Source organism: Coccinella septempunctata, chromosome 8 (assembly GCF_907165205.1).
Source record: "Coccinella septempunctata chromosome 8, icCocSept1.1, whole genome shotgun sequence".
NCBI classification, from domain to species: Eukaryota; Metazoa; Arthropoda; class Insecta; order Coleoptera; family Coccinellidae; genus Coccinella; species Coccinella septempunctata.
Window position 1 is genome coordinate 10,776,615 of NC_058196.1, and position 25,257 is coordinate 10,801,871.

At 36.8% G+C, this 25,257-nt stretch overlaps 3 protein-coding genes across 4 annotated transcripts in view; 1 reads left to right on the forward strand and 2 right to left on the reverse strand.

Moving 5' to 3' along the window:
- LOC123318935 overlaps positions 1–5,364 on the forward strand; it is a 537,083-nt gene extending 531,719 nt beyond the window's left edge. Inside the window, exon 2 of the mRNA XM_044905721.1 lies at positions 5,035–5,364. The gene's annotated coding sequence lies outside the window, so the exon portion shown is untranslated. The remainder of the gene's footprint in view (positions 1–5,034) is intronic.
- The window catches only part of LOC123318930 (C3 and PZP-like alpha-2-macroglobulin domain-containing protein 8), a 1,198,665-nt gene that overhangs the window by 203,382 nt on the left and 970,026 nt on the right, over positions 1–25,257 (reverse strand). The gene's annotated exons all lie outside the window — the stretch shown is intronic.
- Positions 11,135–12,154, reverse strand: LOC123318934. Its single transcript, XM_044905720.1, has 2 exons — positions 12,129–12,154; positions 11,135–12,035 (listed from the first exon to the last, which is right to left on the reverse strand). The coding sequence occupies exons 1-2, from the start codon at positions 12,151–12,153 to the stop codon at positions 11,224–11,226; spliced, it is 837 nt and encodes a 278-aa protein (XP_044761655.1). The 5' UTR covers position 12,154; the 3' UTR covers positions 11,135–11,223.

Sequence of the window (25,257 nt, forward strand, 5' to 3'; positions counted from 1 at the left end):
ATAAATAAATGTCTAGAAATCAACGGTAAAAACTTTCAGCATCTTCTCTAGTTATAACTGCGAGAGTTTGCCATGGTTCTCCTAATAGTAACTTGAAGTCGGTTTCAAGAAGGGGAGAAAAATCTACAGCATGGTTCAAATAACAGTTCCTGAAAATTTCATCTTTTTGGCGTGAAGGGAAAAATAATAGCTGAAAATTCAAGACGAAAAACAGTTTTTTGTGAATAACTCAGAAAATATGCATTTTAGGGCAAGGGTGTGATGAATACACTCACATTATTTTTTAACGTAGATTCAATATCTGCCATAAAAAAATGGGGTTCTAATTTGAAAAAATTGATTTTTCACGATTTTGTCATCCCTAACTTTGAAAGCGATTTTTTCACCCCCTGTATCATGAATCGCGATTTCCATTTTTAAAGTGGATACATCAATCTTACATCTTGAAAAATCCCAAAAATGAAAAATTTCCATCCAAAAACCTCGAAGCTATTCTTGATTCAGCGGAGCTCTATTTTAAATAGAGCACAAAAAACTGTTTTTCGTCTTGAATTTTCAGCTATTTCTTTTCCCTTCACGCCAAAAAGATGAAATTTTCAGGAATTGTTATTTGAACCATGCTGTAGATTTTTCACCCCTTCTTGAAACCGACTTCAAGTTACTATTAGGAGAACCATGGCAAATTCTCGCAGTTATAAGTAGAGAAGATGCTCAAAGTTTCGACCGTTAATTTCTAGACATTTATTTATACGTCTCAGGAATGCTTCATGCGTTGCTCTTCTTATTTCATCGGGAGGAAGAGATCTGCAAAAGTGTTTAAAAACCAAATTATGTTTCAAAACTATGAATCTAAAAATCTAAACAAACCTGAACGCATTTCTGACTCGTTCTGTGCAGTCCGCTTTATCAGTCAGGGGAGTTGAGTAGACAATATTTTTTATCCTACCCCAAACATAATAGTATAAAGGAGTTAAATCGGGAGAACGTGGTGGCCAAAGATGTGGACCATTGTTCGCCAACCATCGATCTTCAAATAGCCTGTAGAGGATATTTGACACATTGAGTGAATTGTGTGGAGGCGCGCCATCTTGTTGATACCATAAGTCATTATGGTTCTGTACTAGCGGCTCAATTATTTGAGTCAATATGTCAGAATATCTATCTCCTAAGGGAGAACATTGTTTAAATAATGCAAACATGTGTAGTGTTCTATCTTACCAGTTGAATTCCCATCATAAATGTGAACATCGAGAATTGCATTATTTTTGATGGCGCAAAAAACATTGAAACTCCAGGTCTCTTGAAAGTTCCATTGTCTGAAGTGGTGGTTGTTCTCTTCATCCCACTAATGACTGTTATGCCTATTGAAAGAACTATTCTTTGTGAATTCAGATTCATCTTTTCAAATTATATAGTCCAAAAAGTTTTCATTCTCTTGAAATCGAATCATCATAGCTTCGCCAAACTCTGTTCTCCTGACGAAATCAGTTTCCTTCAAATGCTGTACCCTATTGAATTTATATGGGTGCATTTTATGTTTTTTTAATACTCTCCAAACACTCGATTGAGATAATCCCAGATAAATCTCAGCATCTTCGAGAGAATTTTGAGGATTCACACGAAAATATGCAAGAACTGTAATTTCGTTGTTCTCATCTTATACTACTTTTTTTTCTCTGTGTATAGTTTTCTTAACGAAAGATCTGACATTTCTCAAGTTTGTCATGGTTCTATTAATTGTATCTCTCGTTGGTCTGGGTCGGTCAGGAAACCTCTCAATGAACAGTCGAATCGTTCTATCTACGACTTCATTACATTTTCCATGAAGTAGAATGAGATTTAAATAATCTTCATTGGTAAAATTAGGCATAGTGATCGATTTTATAACTCAATACGAATTATCACCAAATTAATAGTAAACACACAATGCTACTGAATAAAGAGGAATTTGGCAGATGTAATTAATGATTTCTATCATTAAAAAAAAAGAATGTAAAACATGGTAAGTTTTTGCATATGGTTCATAAGGAATTATTTATTTATCACTGGAGAGAAAACCGATGGCCGATTAGTTGAAATAAAGAGGTACCCGATCTAAATTCGAATCAAAATTCGCCATCTATTTAGGAACAACCTGTAACTTTTTTCTCTTGCATATTAGGGTAATAAAATCTAAAACATGGTTTAAGTAACAGTTCCTGAAAATTTCATCTTTTTGGCGTGAAGGGAAAAAAAATAGCTGAAAATTCAAGACGAAAAACAGTTTTTTGTGAACAACTCAGAAAATATCTACTTTAGGGCAAGGGTGTGATGCATACACTGACATTATTTTTCAACGTAGATTCAATATTTGCCATAAAAAAATGTTCTTATTGTTCTTATTTGAAAAAATTGATTTTTCACGATTTTGTCATCCCTAATTTTGAAAGCGATTTTTTCACCCCCTGTATCATGAATCGTGATTTCGATTTTTAAAGTGGATACATCAATCTTACATCTTGAAAAATCCCAAAAATGAAAATTTTCCATCCAACAACCTCGAAGTTATTCTTGTTTCAGCGGAGCTCTATTTTCGATTTTTTTTTCGAATTTTCCCGCTCAGAGAGAATTTTCCGAACAAAACTGAAAAATGTTGCATCAAAATAGCTTGAAATTTTCTAAAGAATCTATTTCTGCAATAAAAAAATGGTGTTCTAATTTGAAAAACGGAAGTTGACGTCATTTTCGGAGAAACCGGAGGTGCTCATGCCTTGAAAATATTTTAGATTTCATCAGCATCGTGAAATACTTATAAGTGCTGAATTTCATGAAAATACGTTCAGTAGTTTCCCGTATAAATATGGTTGAGGTTCCTCGTGAAAGACCCTGTATGTCTGTAAGACGTATGGGAAGTGACAACGTTACAAACTCGGTACGTTAGTAGTTAAGGGTTAAAATTGAAAAATTCAATGACAAACAATCGAATACAGTCGATTGTCCCATAATAATATTGAAACAATATAATCGTTGAAAATAGCTCAAACGGAATTGAACTAATTTGACGGAAAGAAATTAAATCATACATTAAGAGGCACCAACCTTGCAAGCACTCTAGTGTACTGACCGGTTGCAGTTTTTACAGACGCAATTCGAACAACGCCATTAGGCCCTTTGTATAATTCTGTTATACGACCGATAGGCCAAGTGGCCGGATTAGAATTAACGCCTTTTATGAGAACTAAATCTCCTAGAGAGGGGGAAATGTTTTCTTGTTGCCACTTATTTCGCTGAATCAAAGTGTGCAAATATTCATCAGACAACTTTTTCCAAAATTGTTTGAATAGCTTTAGATGTTGTTCCCATCGTTTGATGGGTGTTTTAACGTCGATATAATTCGATTCGGGAACGGTTAACAATGGGGTACCTATTAAAAAATGCCCAGGTGTAAGAAAGTCCGCAGATTCAGAAGGATCCTACGATAGGGGGCAAATTGGGCGACTGTTCAGTACCGCTTCGATACGAGTAAAGAGTGTTGCGGGCTCTTCGAACGTACAAGCTTTTGTATGTAATACTCGTAGTAGAAGTCGCTAGGCCGATTTGACAACGGCCACCCATAAACCGCCGAAATGGGGAGCGTATGGAGGAATGAACTTCCATTTGATGGATCTCAAAGAAAGATTGTCGCATATATCGACATTGTTTTCGTTCAAAGAATGTGAAACCTCTTGAAGATGTCGCGAAGCTCCCACAAAATTGCGACTGTTGTCAGACCATATTTCTTGTGGTAAACCCCTTCTGGAAATGAATCTGTCCAGTGTTGATAAAAATGCTTTTACAGTAAGGGATGAGACCAGTTCCAAGTGAACTGCTCTGGTGGAAAAACAGATAAACAAGGCAAGATAGGCCTTTAACATCGTTGGCTTTCGAGAGTTGTTAGATCTATATGAAAAGGGACCGGCAAAATCGACACCAACCGTGCTAAAAGGACGCGAAATGTTAACCCTAAGCGAAGGTAAGGGAGCCATTTGAGGTTGATATGCAACACCTCGAAATCTAGTGCAAGTCATGCATTTCCCAATGCATTCACGAACCAGACCTCTGAGAGACAGGATCCAATAACTCTGTCGAATTAAGCTCATGGTCATATTAGGACCAGAGTGAAGCGAAATTAATTGAAAATGGTGACACAGGAAACGAGACAAAACACACTTTTTAGGAAGCATAATAGGATGCTTAGAATCGTGCGACAAACAGGAAAAATGCAGTCTACCGCCCACCCTGATGAAACCCGCAGAATCAATATAGGGATTCAACTGTCGCAAAGGTCTCTCAATAGTCCTTTTATGCTGTAAATTCTGCACTAATTGATCAAAGTGATGATGTTGTGTAATGATAATGATGTCTTGAAGAGATTTCTCCAACTCATCATGTGAAAGTGGACCGGAGAACCGCGGCTCCAGTTTAATTTTAGAAAGACAATTAAAAGCGAATCATCTCATTCTGTTTAAACTTGAAAAACACTCGAAAGTGGATTCACCTGAGGCTTACCTGCAACTGCTACATTGACTGTAATCTTCATCTCGGGAAGCGAACAAGATTCTATACCAGAACTTGAGAAAGGAGGAGGCCAGTCAGATACCGGTGCCGACAAGAATTTCGGACCACAAAAAAAAAAAATTTTGGACTTCTGGATTCATGAATTGTTCAGGGTTCAGACCACGCGAAGGCAAATCGGCTGGGTTTGACTCAGTTGGTACATGATACCAGGTATCGTTCGGAGCGCAATCGTGTATTGCGACGATACGATTTGCAACGAACGTTTTGAGTCGATGAGGTGGGGTCGTTAACCATGAAAGGACGACTTGAGAGTCCGAGAATAAGCGAACCTCCAAAATTGCAACCGGAAATTCATTTTTCAAAATCGTCCGAACCGATTTCGCTAACAAAACTGCCGCAGATAATTCCAATCGAGGTATCGAGAGGGTTTTGAGGGGAGCCACTTTTGTTTTAGCAGCCCACAGATGGGAGGAAAAACTATTATCAAAGGTGTTAAAAATTCAGCCCCTTCTCAACGACGCCACTGGCAGTTCTCAAGGATGTTCCACTAGACAGCATCGACGGCGCAGCCCCCTCTACAAGATGTCAAATGTCGAGTTTCCGCTGAAGCCATTTTTAATTCATTCTCTTTGTTAGCTCTGTAGTAGTAACGTCTCTTAGCTTTCATAGTGCTTTTCTAACACCTCATTTTTCACGCTCACCTCTTCTAGTTATTAATTTTCAAGTCATCTCGCATCAATCCTGGTGCTAAATTGTTCATCTCTTGTGGTAAAGTACTCTCAGAATGCTCAACATCATACATTACACCATTTTCATGATAATTTCATTATACTGAAATTAGTCCACGTGCAAGAGATTCAGAATCTAGAAATAGATTCCGAATCCTTGCGAGCACTGCTCAATTGACATGTCTACTCAACTCAAATCGAACTATTGTCTTCTCAGAACTATATATTTTATTATATTTCATAATTTATATAGATTTTCAGACTTCTCTAGATCCTCTCACATGAAAATGGGTATGTAGCACCAGGATTGAAACTTCTCAAGTTCATCTTCATAGAATTGATATCTGATTCATTGTCATCTCGTAATATTCTTTATTATTAGAATCAGTTTTATCATTTTTATAACAACTCTTATGATCACCTCTTATACATATGACTAATTCATTGGTGCTGAGTTTCAGATGAATGAATCCTCATATTCTCCAGGGTGGACCCTGGATGTAGCTGTTTTCTTCAGAACAGGATGTGAACACCTCAAGTTTCGTTAAACGATCAATGATACTGCTCGATACACCTCGACTTAGGCTCCACCCTGGAAAGTCTGCTCGAACACTCGTGTCTACTCATTTGGTATGGTCTACTCTTTATAATATGTACTCTCATTGTTTCTCTTCTATATTCATTCATCGGACTCAACATGCATGTTAGTTTTCTCAGCCTTCAGCACATCTCAAAATCTACGATTAGAGATTTATTCAACTCAGTACTCTCATGACTTCTCTTAATTTATCAATTGTTTCTTCTATTTTTCTGATGAACGTTCTAATCGTGCTTACTTGTAAGCAGTTCGTCTCTGTAAATGCTGAATACATTGATAGATTTTTGCTCTCTTCAAGATCATCTCAATGTATATAAATTATACTATGTTCTTCTCATATTAATTATGATTGTCCTTTTCATTTAATTAATTATTATTGAACTCCTCATTTACTTAGAATTTATTGCCCTTGTCGTATTATTTTTAATATTCTAGTGCTTCTCAAATTCATTAATTCTGTGCTTCTCATTTAACTTGTGCTACTCTTGTTCTGCTCATACTTACATTAACATTATTGATCAACTCAAATATAATGTATCGATTTCTCGTTGATGATCAGACTTAGACATTGCAGTTTCACCTCGGGCCTATTTCTCTGTACTCTCGCGTCTTCTCTTTAAAATTCAGTATTCTAACCTTCGCGTTTTCTGATAGAAAAAGGAGGCTCTCGCAATCAATTTTCAATTGATTGCCCTATCACTGTGTAACCGTTGTGTTGATATTGAATTTATTGAACTCCTCAGTGTCTAAGTCTGACATCAAGTGACTTCTCATTTGAACTGCTCTGGACCATCTCTTGTTTTTAATTGAATATTGTCTCTCTGAGTTTATAGATGTTGTTAATATTAGTTGCTTTTTACTGTAATAGCTTCATGCAGGTGACATATTCATTTTATGGTTGTGAATGATTCTTAATAAATGTTTTTATACCATCTCCAACTCAATTATCTTTTAATACAGTCCACTACTCTTTAATTAAAAATCATAACACCCTAGATTTTTTAACAAAAGGAAACTGCAACATAAACAAGAGCTGCGTAGACCTTTTCAGAAGCATCGCAGAATCCCGCCAATATGATGCGACTTTCGGGTGCAGAAATTACATAACGAGGAATCCTTACACTTTTAATCAAATCAATATGACTTACAATTTTTGACCAATCGTCAGAGCACGAAGCCGATAGGGACTCATCCCATCCCAGCTTTTCAGACCATAATTTGTGCATCAAGATTTTCATAAGAACAACGATAGGAGACAAAAAACCTACCGGATCAAAGATACGAGTGATGTATGAAAGTATAAATCTTTCACTCAGTACATTATCGAACTCATCCACGCTGAAACCGAAACAATCCGTCATTGGAATCCAGTTCAATCCCAGGATTTTGAGGTTCAGGGAATCATCGCTGAAACTCAGTTTAGATTCGATATAGGCAGAAGGTAGGTCGCTCAAAATATAAGGACAATTACTAGAAAACTTCTTCAGAGGGAATCCGCCCCTCTTCAACAGTTCTTGTAGTTCGTTACGCAATTCAATCGCTTGTTGAACATCGAATGCACCAGTGATGATGTCATCGACGTATATGTCGTTATCGAGCACTTTGGAAGCTCTAGGAAAATCTTTACCGTCATCACATACTAGTTGCTTCAGAACTAGTGTAGCCAAAAAGGCTGAAGGCTTCATACCATAAGTGACGGTGTTCAATTCAAACTCGATTACAGGTTAGTTAGGAGATGGACGCCAATAAATATGTTGATATTTGCGATCGGAAGGGCACACTAGAATCTGCCTATACATTTTCTCAATATCCGCACAAATAGCTATGGGGTACATTCTAAACGATAAAATTATCAGAATGTCCTTCTGTAATTTTGGGCCATTCAGTAGCCGATCATTTAATGATGAACCCGATGCATCCAAATCAGATGCATTGAAAACAACCCGAAGTTTCGTGGTCGAGCTAGATTCCTTACGAACAACATGATGTGGTATTACATATTTATTGGAAACTTGAGTATGTGACATGTGATTTAATTTCAAATATTCTAACATAAGATCGTTGTATGAAATGAAGGAATCTTTATTTTTCATGAAACGATTCTCGAGTGACAAATACGATTTTAATGATCTATTTGAATTATGCGAAAGCTCAGGAGGGGATTCCTCCAACTTGAATGGAAGAGCTACCCTGTATCTACCACTTTCATCACGTGAATGAGTAGATAAAAAGTGTTTTTCCACGTATTCATCGACGGGATCAAAAACAGAAGCATCTGGTATTTCCTCCAGTGTCCAAAATCTTTGTAACTGATCACTGATTGTGTCAGATTGAGTGAAAAGAATTGATTTACTCAGAGAGAAAAATTCTTCTATGGGTTCGATGATTGTCCAACCGAAAAAAGTATTTACGGCCGTTGGATATCTAGAAGATGAAATTCAACCGTCCCGATCGAAAACAAGAGAATAGGTATCCGAACCTAACAAAATTTCAATCGGTTGAGTAACATGAAAGGTTTCATCAGCTAAATTTAAATGTTGAAAATATTCAATGATCACTTGTGGCACGGAAGAAGAAGAAATTTTATTTGTAATTGTTGTAAGTATGATAGCATGAACTTGAAGGAATTTTGATCCAGTCTGTTAAGGATCAATAATTATTATATTCGCATCCACAGATCCGTCCCTGTAAAAATGCATTTATTTTATATTTCCATCACGCATGCAGCAAAAGAATCTCGACTTTGACAACGAATAAATATCATTGTTAATTAAAAAGTCTTTCTTCCTGCTTTCCAAGAAATTACGATCTAATAAACAACTTATACAGTCCACTTCTCCCTGAAAATGGATAATAAATAAAGTCCATAGCTAACATTAGTGGTCCAGTCGTGCCGAATTTTGAATATTGCTTTGGATTCACGGAATTTTCAACGACGATTTCAAGACAGTCATATGGTCAGTTAGTCTGTTAATTAATCAACCGATCAGCGAATTAATTGGATTGGTGAGATTCACATTTTCATCTGCTTGTTGGTTTCGTCGGAAATATCACCTAGAAACAAAGAGCCATATTCTTCACGCTGTTTTACTAATTTCCTGAGCATTAATTTACCTGATGCCCTAAGGCGAAAGGAAACATAATTTTGGAGAATTCGTCAAGAAGTTTATCTTATCATCGGCCATAAGGTAACCAACGTTCCATCACCGTTTCAGGAATTCTGTCTTTCACATTCTTAGAAGAAAATAATGCAGTGAATAACTTAATTTAAATCTTTGAATATTCACTTGTTGAAGAACTCTATATGTTTTTTTCTGCTCGTTGCTGGACATTAGAAAAAATTTGCTTCACTTGTAAAACCACATATTCCATCATTTTCATTGTTTATCTTGAATATTTACGATTGTAATGCCACATATGATTTGAATTTTCATGATAGATAGTATCTGAATTACGCTCTTATTCATCGAATATTCGAATTAGCTTGAAATTTTCTTTTGCTTGTTTCATATTTGCTTTGAAATTTTCAACTTTCTTATAATTGCTGCAAATTGTTTGATTTTATATTGCTTTTGTTAGGCTGAGTTTTCTGGTGCTGCTTTTGCTTTGCTTTATTTGCTATTTCTGCTTTTCATATTCCTATTATCCGTTTATTGAACAAAATGGCTGATTTATTGATCGAGCAACAATCTATATCTACTAGAATAGCGACACTGAGTAATTGCAAAACTCGAATGGAAAACTTAGATAAAATTTGGTTAAAGTTCGAAACAAACCATTATCAGATCTTGCGTGAAATCAGTGATGAAATTAAAAAATCCAGTTATTTCAAACAAAATGAATTCGACATTGCTGAACAATCCTACTTAGAAAGACGCTCTGAATTTCAATCCTTTCTAGACTCTCTTCCAAAGTCAACTGCACCAGTAGTGAAATCTGAAAACGTTAAACTCGATGACTCAGAAAAATTGCCACCAATTTCTTTACCTAAGTTCAAGGGCAATTTTAATGAATGGGAATCCTTTCGAGATCTTTTTACTACGTTGGTTGTAAAAAAAACCAATATATCTAATGTCACAAAATTGCATCATTTGAAATTAAGCTTAGAGGGAGATGCAGCTCGCCTCGTCAGCAGTTTCGCGATATCTGAAGAGAACTTTGCTATTGCATGGAAAAAGTTGACAGATAGATATGAAAACAAACGTCGCCTTGTTACATCTCATTTATCCTCAATTTTTGCTATGAAAGCGATGAAGAAGGAATCTTCCTTCGAAGTTAAGAAAATAATTTCCGGCATCAGCACCCCGTTAGCAGCACTTGAGGTGCTCAAGCGTCCTGTCAACACTTGGGATGATATTTTGGTATATCATGTTGTTTCCCTATTAGATTCAGAAACGCGCAAACAATGGGAAAAACATTTAGGTAACGTTTCGAGCTCCTTGGAACCCCCAACTTTTGCTTCATTGATGACCTTTTTGGAAAATCAAGTTACTGTTCTGGAAGCATTGGAGGATAGCAATAAAACTTTCTCCAATTCTAACCATTCTTCTCCACCTAAAAATTCAAAACCAATTTTGTTTTCTAGTACCAGAGTACATCAAGTGGTGAGTCAGTCAAATAAGTGCCTCTTGTGCAATGAGAATCACTTCTTCATGTACTGTGATAGTTATAAGAAGAAAAGCCCTAAGCAACGTAAAGAATTTGTTCTCAATCAGAAACGTTGTCTAAACTGCCTTGCTAACCATAATATTAAGAATTGCACTTCTAAGAAACGTTGTCAGATTTGTCAATTTAAACATCATTCTTCTCTTCATACTGAAAACGATACAAATAACTCAGTTCCTACAAGCTTGCAATTGAATGATAACCACGAACATTCTGGTCCTTCTACTTCGCAATCAATAAATTGCTCCATTTCCAAAAACATAACTATTAATCAATGTAGAGTTCCAAATACCGTCTTACTTTCTACGGCTATGGTGAGAGTCTGTTCTGATGATGATAATGTTATTATTGCTAGGGCTCTGATAGATCAGGGTTCTCAAGCTTCCTTCATTTCTGAAACTTTATATCAAAGACTCAACTTGAAGTGTCAACCAGTTAATTTGCCAATTTCGGGTGTTGGAGGAAGAAAACATTACACTTGTCGCAAATTAGTAACTTTTACTCTGAAACCTCGGTTCAACTCAGACTTTTGTTGCTCAGTTCAAGCTTTTGTTATTCCTAGAATATTTTCTTATGCACCTAATCTCGATAATAGTGGTAGTAGTAGTAGTAGTAGTAATATTTATTTTCCATAAATTACATCAATTGTACAATTAATGCTAAATATGGAATTGTCAATATCAAATTGAATTGGATCTATCGTCTCCTTTCTAAATATTCCTGTATTGTATAAGGTTCTAATCTAATCAGAAAATCATGTATTTTGCTTTTGAAGCTTCTGAAGTACTTCACTTGTTGTAATTCTGCTGGCAGTGCGTTGAAAACAGTTATGCAAGTGTAAAAACATCCTTTTTCATATATAGTTAATCGGTGTCTTGGGTATATGTAATTTTCATTTCTTAGGCTTTTTGTTTTAAGATCTTCAAATAAATCGCTGTTTTTGAACATGAAAATTAGGAGCTCATATATATAAAGTCCGCAGAGCGTCATGATATTGTTACTCCTGAAATGTCCTCTGCAGCTGCATATTCGGTTCAACCCTAGGATGGTTCTGAGGACTCCCTTTTGTATTCTGAAAACCCTCTCGACATCTGTGCTCTGACCCCAAAAGATCACACCGTATCTGAGGACAGACTCAAATCCAGCATGGTATACATTTTTTATAGTTTTGATGTCAACGTATTTTTTTATTATTCTCATTGAATACCATGTACTATTTAGTTTTCCAGTAATCATGTCGATGTGTGATTCCCAGTTAAGATGTTCATCTAGCATAAGTCCAAGGAATTTTACTTGTTTGGCTGTTTTGATTTCCTTGTTGTCGATTGTCACTGTTGTTGGTGTTTGTTGCCTCGATCTGGATGTCTTGAAATATATAACATTGGTCTTGTCTTCATTTAAAATTAGTCCATTTCCTGCTATCCACTCTTTAATGTTTTGCATGCATCTTTCCATTAGGTCTGTCAAAAGGTTAACTTCTACCGACTTCAGCAAGATATTGGTGTCATCTGCAAAGTTCACAAGCTCACATTGAACATTTTTAATGCTTCCAGCCATATCGTTGGTAAAAATTAGGAATAGCAATGCTCCTAGAGTACTACCTTGTACAACGCCTATTTCTTCCATTAGCATGAGTTCTGAGTTATAAATTTTCCCTTCTTTTGTTATTTCTACCTTTTGTGTCCTTCCAGTGAGGTACGATCTTATCCACTGCAGTGCCTTGCCTCTTATTCCATATTCTTCCAACTTTCTTAACAGTAATTCATGTCCCACGCTATCGTATGCTTTAGTAAGGTCTAGAAATATTCCCGTTGTGAATTCCATGTTTTCGAATCCTTCAAGTATTAGGTTAGTGAATCTGTGTACTGCTGTGACAACTGACCGGTTCTTTCTGTATGCATGTTGACTGTCTTCCAAAAATTGGTTAACTTCGAGGAATTCCATAACTCTTGTCAAGATTACTTTCTCAAAGATTTTTGAGAAGGATGAAAGTAAGCTGATTGGTCTGTAATTTTCTACACTTTCTCTGTCTCCTTTTTTATATAACGGTTTAACCAGAGCAGTTTTTAAAGTTTGTGGGAAGATACCATAAGTAAACGAATTGTTGATTATATGAGTTAACGGTTTGCTTAACTGTTCTGCGCAGATTTTCAATATAGGCACAGGAATCTCATCCAAACCAGTGCTCCACTTGTTTTTCAGTTTGTTGATGGTTTCAATGGTTTCACTTTCTGTTACCGGGTTTAGGAATAGTGAGTTAGCTTTTTTGGATATCTTAAATTTAAACTCAACTTTATCCTTGTTACTCATTAAATTTTTTATATTTAGGATGAAGTGCTGGTTCAGTTGGTTTGCTACTTCATATGGTTTACCAGGTATATGGCAGCTTACATTTTTACCATCTCCTTTTATTTGCTTAACAACATTCCAAACAGTTCTTGCCTTGTTCTGCGACTTGGAAATCTGATCATTATACATTTTTTTCCTGAAATCAGTTAAGAGTTGGTCATAATATTTTTTAGTGCGTTGATATTCTTGTGAGAATTTTGGATCCATTGTTTTCAACATGAATAGTGTGTCTAATCGATTTTTAACTTCGGTTATTTCCGGAGAATTGTATTTGATTCTTTTGGATTTCTTTTTCGACTTGATTTTCCTGAAACAATGGTTGAATATAGGTTTAAATGTGTTCATGAAACATTGAAACTGTTCGTCGACTTTTGAGTTTTCAACATCATATAGAGAGTTCCAATCTTCTTGTGTGATGATTTCGATAAATTCCCTTTTGTTCTTTTCTGAATAATCCCTGTAATAACTTTGATGATTGTTTTCTGTTAGTTTGCTGTTGAAGCTTAATTTTTGTCCGAAATGATCTGCCATGTGGTGGTTAAATACTTCTGAGTGGTAGCATTCCACGTTGGTGAATATGTTGTCAATGCATGTCCGTGATGTATGTGTGACCCTTGTGTAATCGTGAACAGTTCTTTCTAAGTTGTAGGATTTAAAAAGGTTCAACACTTCGGTAGAGTTCTGTGACCTTACTGAGAAATCTATATTGAAATCTCCTGTTACCATAACAAATCGGTTTTGTGCATTCAGAATGTTTAAGGACTTGTCGAGAGTCACAAGGAATTCTTTTATATCGGTACCTGGCACACGGTACAAACACACAACTGGGTAGCATTTTCCTGCCAACTTAAATGCAATTGCTGTCAGTTCACATTCATACATCCTGGACAGGGATGTTACTTCATGGACTTCTTTTGTTTTTATGTCTTCCTTACTGAAAATTGCAACACCTCCGTGCTTGTCTTCTGGTCGGCAGAATGATGATGTTAGTTTGTAACCAGATATTCGATGACTAATTAGTTGTTCTTTAGTCTTCCAGTGTTCTGAAACACATAGGACTGCACAATGTGGATTTTCATTCAAAAGGATGTTGATTCTATCAACTGAATTTCCAATGGATTGAAGATTCTGATGAATTATACTAGTGTTAAAATGGTTGTTTCTTTGTTTCATTTCTATTTTTGAGAATGTTCCTTCGTTTAATTTTTCACCTCGTCTAAAAAACCGCTTCCTCGTTGATTTAGAAATTCCCTGTGTTTACCGAAATTGAACCGTTTCACTCCCACATTTCTTGGCCAGAAGTTGGTGTCATACATTTGATCAATTTTGTCGAAAGGTGCAGTCACAACAAATCTCTTCAATTGATTTTCATCACTTGGCAATTCCTTTACTGTTATTGTATTTTTTTGAAATCCCTCCTTTTCGGTTATGTAATTAAGTATGTGTTGTTCTTCGGCTGTCCTTTTGACTCGGTAAATGTATAGCCAAATCTTTCTTTCTTCACCGGAGAATCCGTTCGTTTTATTTTCTTCATTGACTTCTGCCGTTCCTAAGTGTTTCTTTTGTCTTCTTCTATATGTTGCCACTTTGTAACCGTCATTATTAGTGATTGTAGTGTTATTTAGTGGATTAATCGCGATTTGTTTACTTTCTTGTGAGTTTCTGGTTGTGTTGCGTTGTTTTTGTTGAGTTGTGAGGTTTATATGTTTACCCTGTTGTGTCACTTGTTGGATTTCCTCCTTTGGTTCGTTTGAACTAATCGCCTTTGCGCCTACTCTGTTTGCATATGAGTGACTGGATTTGTGTTGTTCCCATTCTTTATCTCTGTTTTCTTCTGTTATCTTGATTGAAGGGATTGTGGTTCCGTAATTATCAGGTTTTTCTTTCCTAACCTCCCTTAACTTTTCTTGAAGGAGTTCACTATTTAGAGTAAGTATCTTGTTTTTGTCGCGCATTTCTTCCACTAAGAGTTTCAGATAGTGAATTTCCATTTTCAATGATTGAACTTCAGTTTTATCACTCTCAACTTCACTTTCACTTTTTGCATCACAGCATTCGATTGTTTTCCCGTCGATCACTCTTACATTTTTCATTCTTTTGGTGCAGCTATCATGGAAAATAGCGAAGCAATTTCTGCACATGCACACTTTACACGGTTTTGCACAACATTTGAAATTTTTGTCTCCACCAATTTTTGGATTAATACCCAATTCTTCGACCTCTCTATCAGATGCGTCCGTATCTTCCGCCATCTTGACATATGTCAAGTGAAATTGCCTTTTCACATATAAATCATTTTGTTCTTGCTGATCCCTATTTTGCTAACAGGGGACAAATAGAAATACTATTGGGTTCATCTATACATGCGAGAATTATTGAGGGTGAAATTGTACGTGGTGAACCAAGTGAGCCAGTAGCTATGAAGACATCTCTGGGGTGGATAGTATCAGGGAATACGCCAAGTTTATGTTTAGAATGCTCGCCTTCAGTTCTGCAGGTTTCTGATGATCAGATGTTGGTGAGAGATCTTTTATCTCAATTTTTTGCATTGGAGGAATTCACTGAAATTGAAAGACATCTTACTCCTGATGAAACTGCAACCGAAACATTTTTTGCTAATACTTATTCTCGTGCGTCACATGGTCGCTATATAGTTCAATTGCCATTCAAGATAGATGACAAGTCTATGTTGAGCTTTCCTGGTATATATGATATTGCTAAAAGATCTTTGGAACGAATGGAGCGAAAATTTGAAAAAGATCCTGAATTTGGTCGTCTTTACAGGGAATTTATGCAAAACTATATAGATTCAAACCATATGAAGAGGGTGAGTGAAGACGATCTTGCTGATGTTCGTTACTTGTTCCCTCATCATGGGATCCTGAAAGGAAGTAACTTCATTGCTAAACTGCGAACTGTGTTCAATGGCTCTGCTAAAGCATTGAATGATTGTTCAATAAATGATCATCTTTATTCTGGTCCTAATTTGTTGCCCGATTTAACTTCGTTAATTCTGCGTTGGAGAAAATACGACTTCGTTTTTGTTACAGATATCCAACAAATGTTTCGTCAAATATTGATCCATCCTAGCGATCAAGTCTTTCAGTGTATACTCTGGAGGTTCAATTCGAATGAACCAATAAGAATTTGGCAGCTTCAAACGGTGACATATGGTATGGTCTCTAGCCCTTTCTTAGCTATTAGGGTAACTAAACAGCTTGCCAAGGATGAACAACATCTTTTCCCATTAGGTGCAAGTATTTTACAAGATGAGACTTACATGGATGACACACTTTCGGGAGGTTATACGCTACAGGAAGCCTTACTCAAGCAAAAACAGCTTATTGATATTTGTAGCTCTGGTGGCTTTGCTTTACATAAATGGTTAGCTAATGACAATAATCTCCTATATAACGTTTATGATTGTGAGGGATCAAACTCTCAGTCCTACAGCTTTACTGATAATAGTTCATTCAGTATTCTCGGTCTCGGTTGGAATCCAGAAACAGATAGTTTTATATTCAGAGTCGGAAGTACCTCTGACTGCGACGATATGAGTATCACTAAGAGGGTTATTCTTTCAAAAATAGCCAAACTATTTGATCCTCTTGGTTGGCTTTCCCCTGTGATTGTCACAGCAAAGATTTTCATGCAACAGCTTTAGATTAATAAAATCGATTGGGATGACAAGTTGGATACTGATATGACCAGACAATGGCTGTGTTGGTACCGAGATCTCTGTGTTCTGAATGGTCTCAAACTCAATCGCTGGTTGGGTTATAATCCTGATGCTAACCTCTGCGAGATCCACGGTTTTGCTGATTCTTCAAAACTTGCTTATGGAGCTGTAGTGTATCTTCGTATTATCAGTGGAAATGAGGTTGTAGTGAACTTACTTCAAGCTAAAACAAAAGTGTCTCCTATAAAACCCTCACTTACTATCCCCAGGTTGGAGTTGTGTGCAGCTACTCTGCTAGCTAAACTTTCTCGAAGAGTTGTTGATGCTTTACACATAAAAAACTGCAACGTACATCTGTGGTCCGATTCCACTGATGTGTTGTTTTGGCTGAATGATCATCCTTCACGTTGGCCTATATTCATTGCGAATCGGTGCTCCAAAATACATACTTTGGGTCCTGATGCTTCTTGGAGACATGTCAGAGGAATTGAAAATCCAGCTGATTGTATTTCTCGAGGTCTGAAGCCAAGTGACTTGCTTAACTATCAGTTATGGTGGCAAGGTCCTAAATGGCTGTCTAGAGATAATGAACCATTTGCAACCACCTCTCAAAATTCAGTTGAGAGTCCCCGCTCATCGCTAATTAATAATCATAGCTTCACCTCTACTTTGGTATCATATCATCCTAAACCAGTTTGGGATCTACTTGAGAGATTTTCAAGTGTACAGAAACTCTTGAGAGTTACAGCTCATATTTTACGATTTCTCAGTAAATTGGTGGACAAAGTCAACTTGTCTCACAAGTGCACAATGTTTTCATTCAGTTTTTTTTTTTTTTTTTCCTTTCTTTTTCTTTCCTTTTTGTTTTCTCCCTTTTTCGTCTTTTTGTAGATTCATTCCCGGCAACGGGATACAGCAATGAATGAATGAATGAATGAATGAATGAATGAACGCTCATGAATTGAACAGGTCTCGTCTAGCATGGGTTTATTTAGTGCAACAATCTTATTATTCGAAAGAGATCAAATTGCTGAGAGAAAGTTGCCCAATACAAAAAAATAGCAAAATTTTGAGGTTGGAGCCCTTTCTGAGTGAGAGTTTGATCAGAGTGGGTGGTCGACTGCAGAACTCATTTCTGGAATTTGAAGAAATGCATCCTATGATTTTGCCATTTGAATCGCCATTATCATCACTTCTTGTTAAATTTTACCATTCTAAAACTTTGCATGGTGGTGTTAAATTAACACTTGCTACATTGAGAAGAGACTTTTGGATAGTTCGTGGACGACAGCTGGTGAAAAGCATAATTCATAAATGTCATTCTTGCTTGAGATACAAAAAAAGCGCAATGTATCAGAAGTTGGGCAATTTACCCGAGTTTCGAACTCGACCTAGCCGTCCTTTTCTTAAGGCTGGTGTGGATTATGCCAGGCCTTACAACATAAGAGCTTCTCCTGGTCGAGGCCAAAAAACCTATAAAGGTTATATTGCCTTATTAATTTGCTCAAGCACACGTTCTGTACATCTAGAGTTGGTCTCTGGTTACTCATCCAAAGAATTTATTGCTGCCTTCAGAAGGTTCACTTCTAGGCGTGGATTTTGCTCCGATATTTATAGTGATCGTGGGACAACCTTTGTTGGAGCTGATAAAGAACTTAGGGAATTATTTGAAAAATCTACTGCCTTCATAGATAACATTTATAGAACTCTTGTTGCTGAAGGGACCAACTGGCATTTCAATCCGCCCGCCGCTCCCCATTTTGGAGGAATATGGGAGGCTGCAGTCGAGTCTGCCAAACACCATCTGCGACGAGTTGTAGCCTCGCATACTCTTACTTTCGAAGAATTTTACACACTGCTGACGCAGGTCGAAGCCTGCTTGAACTCTAGACCTTTAACGAGCTTGTACGATGATATTAGTGACATACAGCCGCTTACTCCGGCACATTTTTTGATAAATTCACCTTCTTTCTTCGTTCCTGAACCTTCTTGTTCAGATTTAAAAATTTCTCCTTCTGAGAGATGGAAAATAGTTCAGCAAATGCTTGCTCATTGGTGGAAACAATGGTCGCGAGAATATCTGCAGTCACTTCAAGTTAGAAATAAATGGCAGTTCAATCAGCCTTCTCTTCAATCGAATGACCTTGTCTTGATTACAGCTGAAAATACTCCACCCGCCAAGTGGCCTTTAGCACGAGTTGTAGAAGTATTTCGTGGTAAAGATGACTTGGTTCGCGTAGTAAAATTACGAACCGCTACCACCGTCTTAGAACGTCCTGTTCATAAGTTGATTTTGTTGTCAAAAGCAGTGCCTGAAAGCGATGCCTCTTAATATATTGATTTATTGATGTATCTTTGTATTCACAGCTATTTTCATTTAGGTATTTGTGTTGACTACAATTTCTTTTTGCCTCTCATGCCCTTATTAGATACAATATTCTCACTTTTTTTCGATTTGTCTAATATGCTGTGTGTATTAGTATTAATTTTTCTATCAGCTTTGTCATTTTACCTATATAAAATGAAGTGGGTAGAATGTTAAGGATCAATAATTATTATATTCGCATCCACAGATCCGTCCCTGTAAAAATGCATTTATTTTATATTTCCATCACGCATGCAGCAAAAGAATCTCGACATATGTTGACGGAGATTGAGATAATGTGAATTAGGCAGATTGTATTCGACTTTGACAACGAATAAATATCATTGTTAATTAAAAAGTCTTTCTTCCTGCTTTCCAAGAAATTACGATCTAATAAACAACTTATACAGTCCACTTCTCCCTGAAAATGGATAATAAATAAAGTCCATTGCTAACACAGTCTTAGGATACAACTTACAATCAACTCCACCCAGAGGTGTAGTGTTCGTTTGACTAACTCCGGAGATTGAAATGTTTGCAGGGTGAACCTGCAAACCTAATTTTTCCACGAGTTCTCGACTTATTGTCGATATTTGAGAACCAGGGTCTAACACAGCCCTAAAAGATACCATGGAACCGTCAGTGGATTCTATTCTAGCTTGAACAGCGCCCAACAGCACTTGATTAATCTGCGAAATAGATTTCCGATTGATATGATATGAATTAATGATATTACTCGAAGAGGTGGAAACAGATTCTGAAACTCGGGTTCCATCAGGATTTGCTTGCTGCAAAACATCAGATTTCCAGATTCTCTCGGAAGAGATTCGTTCTCATGGTGAAGGCTGGTGTGATGACCATCTTAGAAGCGCAATCCTTGAAATTGTGGAGTCCAAGACATTTATAACACCGTTTTGAATTTTTTAGAAAATCATACTCAGCTTGTCTTGACAATCTTAAATATGAAGGGCAGGCGAATAGTGGATGTAACTCATTGCATTTCGGACAATGGAAAATTCTTGTGTTACTTGAACGAGGTGAAGGCGTTTGATTTTGATTGGAAACGTTCGAATTAGCTGATAACATAGTCTTTGGTCTATTCCTTGAGGAATTAAATGAATTATGAGGTGAAGGTTTGTTAGAAGATTTCAGAGAGTTCTGCTCACAAAACTCTTGAGCCTTGAGTTGCTGCGTAACAAATTCTATCAGCGTTTTATATTCCGGAATTTCGGATGAACCTAACTGACCTTCAAACGTTTTTCTCGTGTATGGATCTATGTTGCGCAAAGCTAATGAAAACAACAAAAAATCAGATAGATCCTTAATACCAAGTGCCTTTATTGCATTAACTGACGTTTGATAGCAATTTAAAAATTCCTTTAGATGGGCCGCTGAATTATTTGTTGAGGCATTGAAAGTCAATATTTCGTTCAAATATATATTAGCTAGCATTCTTGGATTTTGATAACGAGATTTTAAGGCTTCATAGGCTGAATCATAATTCTCGTTGGATAACTGCAAACCTGAGATTACTGCAAGAGACTCATTTCTCAGATACAATTTCAAAAATTGGAACTTTTGAATGGGTGCTAGGCTATCATTTGCGTGAACTAAAGAGTTGAATAACTGAAAGAATTCAGGCCATTCAGAACTCTCGCCAGAGAAAAGACGAATATTCATTATGGGAAGCAAAAGCGAATCAAAATTAGAATGTGAGTTCTTTGAAGTTGAAGCAGAATTCGATGTATCTTGACGTTTCAAAGAAAAGAATAAGCCCTTTATGTGAGCTACCAATTCAGCAAACGCTAACTCCGTTTTTGCTGTGTCTATACGTTCGTCCGTTGATAATTCCGAATTGATCTCAATAATTCTTTCTTGCAATTCTTCGAACTTTGTCTCGTAATAAAGAACCTTTTCTTGTTATGGTTGTAGTTCAGACAAACGTGCAATATCGTAGTCTTTTATTTTGTGCCAAATTCCGGTAACTATTGAAAAAATGTTCGCTCTTTTATCGACCAACTTATTCAACACGGTACTGCCTGTATCTGTTTTAGTCTGCATTGTGACAAATATTTTTATTGAAAAAGAGGTGCAATCAGTAAAAAAGTGAATTAAATATAAACAATTTAGTGGAAACAGATGTGAACTCTTCTGATTCGATTATGATTGTTCGGTCTAGAATTGTTCAATGGCTTCCTTTGGTGGTAACTTTTCATTTTCTCCATCAGACGATGTGAGTGACCGGTAGAAGGTTTCTTCCGACTTTTCGAATGAATTATTATCTATTTTACGGCTATAATTCCTTTTATATCTTCTCAGGCATTCTGCATAGAGACTTAACTTTTTAGCTGTAGCATTCTCCGTCTCTCGTTCTATGTGTGTTCTGTTTCTATCCATGATTTCTTTGGCAGCTTTCAGAACCTTTCTTCCGCTATTCCTGTTCAAGTACTCCGTCAGTCGTCCAATGTCTCTCCTTAGTCTCTTTGTTTTGTGTTGTAGACGTTTCTGCCATGGTGGCGCATATAATTTGTGTAATTTTGGAACATCGTTGTTCGTTCGGCGAATTTTTGCCCCTATGGTTTTAGCCGTCGTTAGCGCTGCACAGTAAAAAACAAGATGAAGATATTCCAATGAACTTCCATTCTGTAGGTACTCAGGTAAAACGTCCTTATTCAAGATTATGAGTGACAGTTTCTTAGATGTATTGAGTCGGGGAGGTGCTATTCGATGAAGAGGATCTGTTCCTTCCAGTTCGGCAAAGTATCTCCTCATCTCAGAGTCAACTTGTCGGTGAAGCTCTTCCCTATCGTCTTGGTGTTCTGCCTCACTTGGGTTGCAAGATGGACTTTCAGCGTCAATTTCTTCTGGCTGTTGTTGCCCAGGCATGTGAATTTCATCAGATGTGTTGGTGTCGCTCTCTATTACTGGCGGACGCTGAAGTTCTTGTTTAATTGCGTCGATTCGGGACATTAGTATTAGTTAATTTCTTAGAATTATGCGGTACTGGTCTGCCACCCGTTGTTCAGTGTCATTGAGATTTGGGTAGGCGTTGCAGAATTCCTCATGGAGCCTTTTCTCGTGATCTGCCCTAGTCCCGTGATGGAGTTATATATGCGCACAATAGTTTCATTCCCTTCATGCGCTTTCTAACCAACCCCGCTTGGGTGAGCACTGGCTGAATATCCTGCGCAGCACCTTCAGCGGTTCGAGTCAGCAATTGAATTGGACTCGTTGGTTGCTGTTGTTGCTTTGGAGCTGTAGCTTCTTTCGCAGCAGGAGCCCGCTTCCTCAACAACCTCAACATTATTAATATTATTATTATATGCAAAAAAAGGCAACCTTTCTTGGAACACTTCCTATACTATGTATTTCCATCAAAGTGAAAGTAGCATTTTCCAGATTGATATTTCAAAATAATCTATTCTCAACGAAATCGTTCGGATTTAAACGCAGTGTATCTCCAGTATCTATTAAAATTATTCTCCCCATTAACTGTGGATGGTGAAATGTTTCTCGTTTTACTATCAGGAATATTGAGAATTATAATATTTCCCCTGTCTTCGATATCTGTAGTGTTCATTTTCACCATTTCGTCGCATCCGCAGGCACCAGCTACTTCGAATCATAAAACAATCTGAAACAACCACAAGACCAAAATACAAAATTAAGTTACTTGAAATATGATGGTTTCCTTGTTAATATGAATCATCCGGCGGTTCGAAGAAAAAACATTCGAACTCTTCCTTAGAAAAAACTCTTGTTTTTTTGCAAGATACCCTTCAGCTTCAGATATTTAGCATTATTATTTCATGTTTGATCGCTAGTTGCGACTTTATCATTGAATACGGGGCCCCCAAAGTAGGGGATTTCTATTTTTTCCCCTAGCCATTACGTTGACATATGCTAGAAGCACATTCTCTTGGTAAACTGTCACATTTTTTGAAGTGATCATGAGCTGCAGAATATTTTTCAATAGACTTAGTTGGTCCAATGGAAAAGACTGCTTCATTGGCCAAAACCTCAATTTCTGAAGACATTTTCACTTCTAACCACTTCTCACCATGATAACCATCAATTATTCCACTTCATATCTGTCAGAATGAATTTTGCGTGGCAACCGTACTAGGCAAATGTTCCATAATTCAGTCAATCATAACGATCGTAAATTGTGAGAGTAAAGGCGGAAACACATTATTAAAACGCGACGCGACCCGATGAAACGTGATGCGTGTTGAGTCGAATCAAATGTATTGTTTTCTATAGACCAGAATCATACTATGAACACCCGTTCCAGACGCGTCAGATCGCGTCACGTGTTAATAATGTGTGTTCATCTTAGGGTGGCCGGCCACCGAATGCGAAGTTGAGCGTTTTCAATGCGAATATAGGCTGTATTCGGGTTCGGCTTTCTGACAGTCCGAGAATTGTTCTAGGACTGCGCAAAACCGTTGCGCCCTAGTATTAAATCCTCTGCCCAGTTCTAGAACCATTCTCGGACTGTCCGAAAGCCGAACCCGAATACAGCTATAATTGACAAGCTACGAATCGAGTGGCGCAGCTCGTCATTTAGCATTGAAAGCGCTCAGCTTCGCACAACTTCGCATTCGGTGGCGGGTCACCCTTAGGCTCGGTTGTTCAATTCTAGTTTGAACCGAGATTAAAGTTAATCCAGGATTAACGTGACAGATTTGAGCGGAAATGTCAAAATTAATCTAGGATTAACTTTGATCACGAATTGAACAAACGGGCCTTAATAGTTGTATTCTGCTTTTCATCTGTAAGTTACAAATCTGTAGCGTAGGATCGATCTATCAGTGTCTGATTGACAGATTCGAAAATAATTCAATTCTGTAACTATCTTCTTTACTTTTGAACTACTTATCGTAAAAAGTTTCGGATTCCTCTAAGCTACAGATCACTAAAAACGTCCAGAATTGCAATTTTCCTGTAAGCTTATGGAAAGTTACAGATTGTCTTACAAATCAAAGCAGAATACTACCATAAATGTAAATCAATCCAAAAATGGAAATTCAGATTTTTATGAATTTCAAAACGTTTGAATTAGTTATTTACTCAACTAGGTTATTAATGAAAGCGATTAAAGATTGAGATATTTTAACGTTCGAGAGAAGGGAGATCATTTATAAATCAGTTGATCACAAGATTTTTCCGTCGACCACATTTTGATTTGAATGTGAATTCTTGATTGCAAAAATTTTCTATCGATACCTAGTCAAATTTGACACCTTATAAATTTTCTATGTTCATATCGGAATGTTGATATTTATGTTAAACGGCCGATCGAACAATTCGAGAAGTACATATACTCCATTCACTTTTATTTTAGTACTCGGTTGGCCATGGAAATTTGACACATTTCACTCTGTATAGTATGTGGAGTTATGACGCTTGTCAAAACATTTTTGGGTTTTAAATCAACGCTAGAGTTGTCCGTTCTACGTAAAAGTTTCTGTTGGTACGTATTTTATCACAATGTCGAATCTCTTCGGAAAATGTGTCACGAAAATAATTGAAGTTCATACAAACTGATTGAAGGCATACCAAATCCAGTTATTTGTATGCAAAATATGAGAGATCAGTATAATATCATAATATGCACTAGTTTGAGGAGAGTTAATGTTCGTTATCTTCTTTGGCTAAAGCTTGAATACGTTACATGAGTTGTAGATTTCAAAAATATTAACCCGAAGATGAAATGCATATATTGCAGTGGTTGGGAATGGGTATCTCACGAAGGAATAATTAACAGATAATTACAAGAATGTTCAATTCTTTAACAAAAATCATCTTACATCAATATAAGTAGAAGGAATTAAAGTAAGTTCCAATCAAGATGAACTTCACCTTTGAACAAGAATTTCACATGAATAAAAAATTACTAGGAAAACTGGCCCGTATTTGTGGCTGTTGATCTTAATGCATTGATGATAATTAGGTATTTATTGGTACGCTTACAACGTATAGGACAAGTCAAATGTAAAATAGAAAAATCAATTTTCGAGGACTTATTCTACGATGACATTGATCGAAAATCCTGTAGTGAACTTTTCGCATTAATTCACTCAAACATAAAATTCTCAAATGCCACCACTTTTTTGGGTCTCCCAATAGAAGGAAATTCTTTGTCATCCTCTTCATTCACAATCTTTCTGATTGTGGAAATATTCAGCTGAAATATAAGTCGTTTAGATTTAGATGAAACATTATATAAATTCTCTTACATTGAATATGTTCGCTACCGTCTGACGTAGGTATTGTGGATTTTAGAATATCAGGGTATAACTATTCGAATGAGCGGACTTGAATTCTAAATAGC

Excerpts from the sequence above, each read along its gene's own strand:
- LOC123318934 (XM_044905720.1), bottom strand. The coding sequence starts at position 12,153 with ATGGAAGAAATAGGCGTTGTACAAG. Across the intron at positions 12,036-12,128 it reads AGAAATAGGCGTTGTACAAG|ATGACACCAATATCTTGCTG; the intron begins GTAGTACTCTAG and ends TGAACTTTGCAG.